The sequence below is a fragment of the Bubalus bubalis genome, chromosome 1, assembly GCF_019923935.1.
Source record: "Bubalus bubalis isolate 160015118507 breed Murrah chromosome 1, NDDB_SH_1, whole genome shotgun sequence".
In the NCBI taxonomy this organism is placed as follows: Eukaryota; Metazoa; Chordata; class Mammalia; order Artiodactyla; family Bovidae; genus Bubalus; species Bubalus bubalis.
Genome location: NC_059157.1, coordinates 163670689 through 163679700, shown reverse-complemented (window position 1 = coordinate 163679700; position 9012 = coordinate 163670689). Strand labels below are relative to the sequence as shown.

At 38.6% G+C, this 9012-nt stretch overlaps 1 protein-coding gene across 2 annotated transcripts in view; it reads right to left on the bottom strand.

Moving 5' to 3' along the window:
* Positions 1 to 1064: 1064 nt before the first annotated feature.
* Positions 1065 to 9012, bottom strand: part of WWTR1 (WW domain containing transcription regulator 1) — a 146539-nt gene continuing 138591 nt past the window's right edge. For both annotated transcript variants that reach the window (XM_006063117.4, XM_006063116.4), the window contains exon 7: positions 1065 to 4496. In XM_006063117.4, the coding sequence (XP_006063179.1) occupies positions 4312 to 4496 (185 nt within the window). In that variant the 3' untranslated portion in view covers positions 1065 to 4311. The remainder of the gene's footprint in view (positions 4497 to 9012) is intronic.

The following is a 9012-nucleotide window of genomic DNA, read 5'->3' as shown; positions in this document are numbered from 1 at the left end:
TTATAGGGGGAAAAAAATCTAACAAACATATTTTTTGAAGTGTGAGATTTGAAAGATAGAGAACGTTCATATTTTTACTTTATACATGTTGGTACTTATAACACTTTCAACAGAGAGCCTCTGTTAACTTAAAAGTAATGATGAAATACAGTTTTTAAAAATATGCATGAGGCTTAGACTCTGGACTGTTGCTAAGTTGTTTCCCCCAGGATTTCTTCTTTTGTTGTTGAGCTGAGCGCTTCTGCTTAAAAACACTCTGCTACTAAAAGTGCCCTCACATCATAAAGCATCACCACAGGAAGAACCAGGGGGCTCACAAGACAGAAGAAATACACTGTCACAGAACGAATGATGAACTGCTTTTGGTTTGACAAGAAGTCACGCTGTGCTTAGTCACTCAGTTGCGTCTGACACTTTGCGACCCTATGTTCTGTAGCCCTCCAGACTCCTCTGTCCATGGGATTCTCCAGGCAAGAATACTGGAGTGGGTTGCTATGGCCTCCTCCAGGGGATCTTCCCAACCCAGGGACTGAGGTCTCCCACATTGCATTCTTTACCGTCTGAGCCACCAGGGAAGCCCAAGAAGCCACAGCATATTGTTAATAACAGAGAAACAAAGAAAAATACTATAGTCCTGATGTTTCAGTCAAATCTGCAAGGTTGTTGGAAGGGCTGACTCGGATTCAATTCCTGGGTCAGAAGATCCCCTGGAAGAGGAAATGGCAACCCACTCCAGTATTTCTTGCCTGGAGAACCCCATGGACAGAGGAGCCTGGTGGGATATGGTCCATGGGGTTGCAAAAAGTCAGACACAACTGAAGTGACTTAGCGCAAGGACACACACACATATAGTTTTTAAGTCTAAGTGAGTTACTTCAAATAAAGTAGAAACCAGAACTCTGGATATTTAGAATACTGAAAACCAGGCATTTGAGCCAAAAAAATGTTTGCCTACAAAATTTTCTTTCCTTCATTGTCTGCCAGGAAGGTTACATAAGCCTTCCTCCAGTACCACCCAAAGCCCTCAGTAAAAAGAACACACACAAATTATGACAAGATAAAGGTTCCAAGTGGAAATTCAATTGTATTTATTTTTCTTATACAGAATCAGAGAAGTAAAAACCAGTACCAAACTCCAGGTAAAACAGTTTGATCTGATTGATTTTTCTGCATACTCTCTGTATGCATAGCAATTTGAATTAAAAATAAACACACATATATCATATTATAAAATGTAGAAATAATTTTTTAAAAAGTTAAAATATGAACACATAAATGATGTAGTGTGTTAGGGAAACAGTCTCTGTTGATCACCTACTTTCCCAATTAAATTAATCTATAATTTCCTTTTAACAGCTTTTGTTTGTCATAAAAGTTGCACTTCTGGAAGTTGCTTTCTGTTATGAGAACATCACTTGTCATTAGCAAAACTCTCTCACTCCAGATCACCTTCTTCTCCAGAGATTTTCTGCCAAGCTGGAGTCAGTAGCACCCCCAGCACACTAACTGTTTCACTCTGTTTTTACTTATATTGTATAATCAGCGAAAGAAAGGCATATCACATCCTAAATTCTATGGTGAAACACTAACCATTACTTAGATTTAACAGAATTGCAAATAGGTCTTGACAATGTATTTACTTCAAGGAAATGTGTTTTATCAGGGAAAGAAAATACCTTAAAAGAAAGATTTCTGAAATTATTTTTCCATTTTTAATCTGGATGAAATGTTGAAATCTACTGATTAACTTAGGACTAAAAAGACATGATATTTGGCAGTCATTTTATAATAAGAAATATAGTATAAATAGCACCTTATCATGAATTCTGCAGGGGTTTTAACACTTACAATAATAGGAAAGAACCTTTAAAAAGTTGTTTTTAGATTTCTAGCTTTAGTGTTCTTTAACAAAGGCCATATAACATGGCCTTAAAAATAACAACAAAAATTAGATCTGGCTTCATTTATTAGTAAACATGTAGTCAAGATCTGTATCTAATTCTGGAAAAATAATTGTTATGTTCATTAATAAGTGTTCCAACTAATTTCACTAAAAAAAAATTCTTCTAGTATTTTCTAATGCCACAAGCTTACTAGGAAATTATTTCTAAAAATTGATAATACAAATCATCAATGTTTTAACTACTTAAAAAAAGGAGGGATAATTGTTTCTTTAATGTTTAATAACCTGAAAATGAATCTATAAAAATATTTTTTAAAAATACAGTAACACTGCTCAGTTTTACTAGGTCCCTTGTTTTTGAGTCTTTTTTTTTTTTTTTTTGCTTTTTCTTAGAAAGAATGTACAATGCTTTTTGCAATTATTGCTAACAGAAGAGAAAAAGAAATAGTGCTCCCTTCAATATAGTAGCAATAGAAACATCTACCCTCATCTCTCAGAGTGTTTTGAGAAAGAGATGGAATCAGAGGAAGAGAAACCATGGGTCCTTCAGGGGAAAAAAGTCACTTCATTGTGTTGGAAGCAACGGTAGGTTTAAGCTCTCATCCGCCTACTCACTTAACATCAGCGTGGACAGGGCAACACGAGCGCTGTGCCTCCTTCTCCCACATAAAGTGCACCGAAGCCTTCTTTTCTTCTACAACAGTCTTTTGGTACAAAAGTTGTAGGAGAAAATCATTGCTTTGTTCTTTGGGGGCACCTCACACCTCCTTCGCATCTTGCTTTTGGGGCACTGTAGCTTGTCTATTTCCATCTCACACCTAGTAGCCTTTCCACTGTATTCCCTAACGGTACTACTTCATCTCTGACCTTTACACTTGCCTTCATTCCAACAAGATAAGATGTATTCTGCCTGTCTGTCTTTTGGGAGATCAAAAAGGATCTCAGATCCCCAGCAAATAAGCCCCTTTGGGAATGGAAAGGTTCCTCTCAGAGACCTGCACTATTAATGTCTCTCAAAAAAGATATTAAATTCATAGATTATAAATAATGTCAGTTCAAAATATTAAACAGTTGAGGACTTCATTGGCAATGCAGGCAGAGTGCATGCCAGGCGAACCCGATGCTCTCTCTCAGTCCTTAAAAGCTAATAAAAAACAAAACAAAAAAAATGGTTTTGGTTACATAAGAGGTACTGAGTACATATTTCATGCCTTTCTATACCAACTGTAGCAAACAGGATTAGGATAATACACCTGGGAATCAACTTTAGTGACTTCGGAAACACTAAGGATCTCCACCATACACCCTCAGGGGGCTTTTTTGACCCGTCAGTCAGAGATCTGCTTCATCCTTCAAACAGCTTCATAGATAAGATTATTTTAAACCTTAGAAATCTTGAAAGAAGAAAAACCAACAAGGCTTCAGAATTTTAAAAGCAACAGCTCATTGTATGCCATCAGGTTGAAAGCTACGTGGTCCTGATGTTTTCAGAACAGTTTCAAAGGACAAAAATACAGTTGCCACTGATTTATCAAAAACATTTGGCTGCCCTTTGTCATCAGTCACCAAATGATAGTACTTCATAAAATAAACATCAAGTTCTAAGCTGTAATTTTTTTTAAAAATCCAAATTGTCATTTAAAAACCTTTTGTTTAATAAATGTTCATAATTAGTACCAAACTAGTCTCTTTCATGAGATCTTGGTGTAGGAACTGTGACTAATGCCACTGCCGCTCTCCTGTTGGAAGGACTAGTTGTCTAGATGCTGTGCAGTAAAATGATGAAGGATAAACTACAAGAGGACTCTGTGTGCCTTTGTGAATACAGGTAATAAGAGCCATCAGAACCTGCATGGATTGAAAACTACATTGTATTCCAAACAGCAGAATTTTACTATCAGTACAATGATTTTTAAAGCTCTAGTTAAATATTCTTTAAAGCATTTGGTACTAATGTCATCAATACAGTTTTTGAAACTGTAAATCAGGTCGAGTTTTGTGTACATTTCCTGGACCCAGCCACCTGTCAAAAGTCACTGCCTGTGGTCATCAGTTTTTCATGGTTTATAATCAATTGATGTATAAATTTCAGCTAACACCCATAAAGGTTGGTCATGGGGTAGCAGAGAGGAAAGCAAACAAGCAATTCTGCATAATCAATTCTGCTGCACAACCCATCACAGGAATGCAGGCTTGCAGAAAACAGAAATAAAATGTTTATTTTTGTTTAACTTAAGTGACTGCCAATCAAATCCAGGCAATTATTAACCTGGCCACAAGGTAAGGAGGGAGCATGTGTGATGGAGGCAGGAGGCAGCTCACCTGCCGCCTTGCTCTGCTCCATCGCTTTTTCCAAGAGGCCCAGGAAATGTCAGGTCACGGCTACATCCAAGCTACAATGGTATTAATTACAGCCAGGTTAGAAAAGGCTCGCTTTTGTTCAGAGCGGACTCTACATCATTGAAGAGGGGGATCAGATCTTCAGATTCCAAAGTTCCTAGATCAACGTTTGTTCCTGGAAGACAGTCAAGAAAATCAGGGAAACGGGTCTGCTGAGGGTTGATATTCATGGGTGTCTGTCCTGTGTTTTCTCCTGTAATGGAAAAGAATGAAACCATTTAAATTCTTTTATTGTAGTATAATTGCTTTATGTGTTGGTCTCTGCTGTACAATGAAGTGAATCGGCTACATGTATACATGTTTCTACTTCCTCCTAGACCTCCCTTACTCCCCATCCCACACTTCTAGGTCATCACAGTGCACTGAACTGAGCTCCCTGTGCTACACAGCAGGTTCCCACTAGCTATCTATTTTACACATGGTCATATATATATGTCAATCCCAATCTCCAACTCATCCCACCTTCCCCATCCTCCCTTGTCTGCACATCTGTTCTCTATGTCTGTTCCTATTCCTGCAGAGTGAAGTAAGTCAGAAAGAAAAAAACAAATATCGTATATTAACACACATATGTGAAATCTAGAAAAATAGTACAGATGAACCATATTTAATTCTTTTTTAAGGCTCCTGAAAAGAGGAACAAGTTCAATTGTCAACATAACTCTCATCTTCATTTCCACTGTGCTCACATTCCACCAGAAGATCTTATTGCTGCAGGTTGCAAATATTTCATCTCCTTGCAAAATTTCAGCTACCACGTTACTGAAACTGAGTTGGTGGTGCTCACGCCTAAGAGACACAGAGATGCTGGGTGAATCTTTAATTGTTCTGGGTAGACATGGTCCAGAATTGGTAAGTCCAGGGACAGAGGAAAGGAGAAAATGAGGACACTGTGTATCTGACTACCATCACTGACTTCCCATGACAATGGCACGAAGAGCTGGTTTGAGTAGAGAGGCCCTGACAGTCATAAAAACCTTATCACAGAGCTATAATCCAACAATTTAATTGTAAACTCAAATTTGCTCATATCATCCTCTTTATGTTCAAAAGTAGTAGTGAGAAGGTTCTTTTAACTATGTCATTAAAAAAAAAATCTTCATTGACAACTCTGGGGATCGTGTTTAAAGTATTTTAGAAAGTGGCTTCTGCAGATTATCCCCTTCACTACACATGTTCATACACCCCAAAACTATCGAGTAGTCTCACAAAGCATAAGAGTTACAATGCATGGGAGCATATAGGTTTGGAGAAGTCTCGTAGTAAGGAAAATCTGTTTTATTTTGTTTAAGCCACTATCACCTTCTCGAATCCAATTTTGGCAGAATTTATATCCTAACAGAACTAAAGTCTGCAGAACCTAGTTGAGACAATGCTATTGTAGAGGAAAGTTCAGTGTCTGGGATATGACATGAAGAATACATCCTTCATGAATGACAGGATAGGGGAAAACGAACAGATCATTGTGCCAGGAGATGGAGCTTTTTAGCTGTGTGGCCTAAGACACACTCGCTTGTCTGAAATTGGGAGGTAGGTGCCGTATCATATCTGCCACACATGATATGAGGCTCTGGGTTTCATTCATACATAAATTAAACACTTGGTGATTTAGTCGCTAAGTCGTGTCTGACTCTTTGTGACCCTATGGACTGTGGCGTGCTAAGCTCCTCTGTCTATAGTATTCTCCAGGCAAGGATCCTGGAGTGGGTTGCCATTTCCTTCTCAGGGGATCTTACCAACTCAGGGATCAAATCCATGTCTCCTGCACTGCAGGCAGATTCCTTACTGACTGAGTTACCAGGGAAGCCCACATAAACACATACACAAATACAAAAACACCATAAATGTTTGTTGACTGTGCTGAGAGAACTCAGTCATGGTTAATTAATTACATAATATCAGAACAACTGGTTCATTCCAACAGCCCCAATCAATTTTCTGAAAGGATAAAATATACCTCAAAGTCTGAGGTGCATTGATAACTATGGCCAGCTTTCACCATGGAATCATTTCTAAGAAACTTTTTCAATTAACTTCTGTGTCATACAAATACTTTAGGCTTCCTAAGAAGCCTGCACAGAGATTTTCCTATTCTAGACAAAATGGGAGAAAACTCATTTTAATAATATGCATTTTCCAAGGAGAAAAATTACTTCTTTCATAGTGACAAGGGAAACATAATCACACTTACATTTTTGGAGGTAGCAAAACTTCATGGCTTTTCTACAAACTTATAAAATATCAGTGACTCTTGGGAATATTTTATAGGACTTGCATTGCAAAAAGCAGTCATTTGAAAAATTAAAATGAGTTCAACATGACCTCAGGGTTATTGTGTTACCGACATTGAAAAACAAGGTTAGTTTAGAAAAAAAAAAAATCCAAATAACTTTTTTCTACCCAATAGATTGTAACAGAAGGAAATTAGGCTTAAAAAAAAAATTATCCACCCTGAAAAATTACCTCATCTAAAGTGCTGGATGTCTTTTTTCTTCATATCCAGATAGAAATATCCACCTCAACTGATTTCCCATTTTCGTTTTCAATAACTCAAGAATTGATTTTTTTTTAACCAAATAAAATTTCTCTGTTTTAAAAAAGTCTCTTACCTTTTCTTCTCAGAAAGCATGATGAGTCTAGTTAAGGTTCTTCATTAAGGCTAACAATCTTAAAATATCTCTCCTTGGAGCAACTCTGCAACCTCATAGTAATCTTTTTGGTCATTACAGTTTTCTTCATTCGAAAAGTAGGACATATTGTACAACACGGGGAATATAGCCAATATTTCACAATAACTATAAATGGAGTATCACTTTTAAAAGTTGTGAATCACTGTATCATACACCTGTAACATATAATATCGTATGGCAACTATACTTCAACTTTAAAAGAAGATGCACATTTGCATCAATAATAAAAATGAATGGATGAATAAAAATGAGACAGACCAAAAAAAAAAAAGTTCTTAGAAGGGTGTGATTATTGTAGAATATTCTGGAAAGTGGATGACCTCCAGCCTTTGCTCCTGTTATTCCATCTACTCTATCCTCCTATGTCTCTAACACTATGTCCAGCTGTTGCCTCCATGTGTATTTTACAAAGGGAGTGTTTGGCTGACTTGTCACCATTTAGCATGTGGTCAGCATGTGAACAGTGGGTCTACCAGACCTTTTCCAGCCACATCTGAGCTCTGCCCATCCCTTGGCTTTTCCTTTTCTTGTTCCTGTGTAATTAACTACATGTCTCCCCTTGAGGGGGCTTATGCCCACTTCCCATAAAGACTTCACAGATGTGACTGTAAATTCAGCACTCACTGCTGCTGCTGTTGCTGCTGCTAAGTCGCTTCAGTCGTGTCCGACTCTGTGCGACCTCATAGACGGCAGCCCACCAGGCTCCCCCGTCCCTGGGATTCTCCAGGCGAGAACACTGGAGTGGGTTGCCATTTCCTTCTCCAATGCATGAAAGTGAAAAGTGAAAGGGAAGTCGCTCAGTCGTGTCTGACTCTTCGCAACCCCATGGACTGCAGCCTACCAGGCTCCTCCATCCATGGGATTTTCCAGGCAAGAGTACTGGAGTGGGGTGCCATTGCCTTCTCCATCAGCACTCACTAAGCCAGGCTAACTTGGAACCCCAACATTTAATAGGACTAATCTCATCCTTCTCAGGAGAAGAGGACTTTGTGCCAAGCGCTGTGACCTCATGATGCCTCACCACTGTACCAGGTGTGCACATCACTCCCACTTTACAGGTGAGAAATCTGAGGCCCTCGGAGGTTATGTAACTTACCAAAGTTACTACTAAAAAGTAGAGAAGCAAAGATCCAATTCAGGTGGCCTGTCTGCAAGGACTATGTTCTATACAGGACATGACTTAATTCCACATTTTGGTTTCAAAACATTCCCTACTTATCTACTTGATGTCATTTTAAAAAGCCAAAGACTAGAATCCATCTTTTTTTACATTTTAAAGTCAAGCTAGGGACTTCTCTGGTCCTCTAGTGGCTACAGCTCCACCATCCCAGTTCAGAAGGTCTGGGTTCAATCTCTGGACTAGATCTCACATGCTGCAACCAAGACCTGGCACAGCCAAATAAATAAATACTTTTTTAAAAATGTCTAGCTACTGGGAAGTTGCTGTATAGCACGGGGAGCTCAGCCTGGTGCTCTGTGATGACCTAGAGGGGTGGGAGGGAAGGTCAGGAAGGAGGGGATTATGTATATTAATGGCTGCTTCACCTGTTGTACACCAGAAACCAACACAACATTATAGAACAATTATCTTCCAATTAAAAACAAAAAAAAATTTTTTAATGTCAAACTTGCTTAGATTTCGATTTCCTGAGTCTTTTCTTATTTAACTTTGCCTTTCATGTTTACTAGCTTTCCAATGTTGAAAAGATGAAAGCAAACAATTATTAAACATGGGAAGGAGCCACTTCATTAAGCTGTTTCAAAGAGGGCAAGATAAATCTCACACCAAAAAATAAAGAGAAGGATGAAGAAAGAGAGGGTGGGAGGCAGGAAGGGAGGCAGAAGGCTGAAGTAATAAATTGAAGACTAACAAAACAAACAGTTCAAACTATTCCTGGGTGACTCCTCACAAGGCAGTCTGTGCAATTCTCTAAACACATAGATGATAGGATGCACGGAGAGCCCGGAACAGCTGCTGCTACGTTCTGGCAGAGTCTGCATCTTGTCTGACCAACTGTT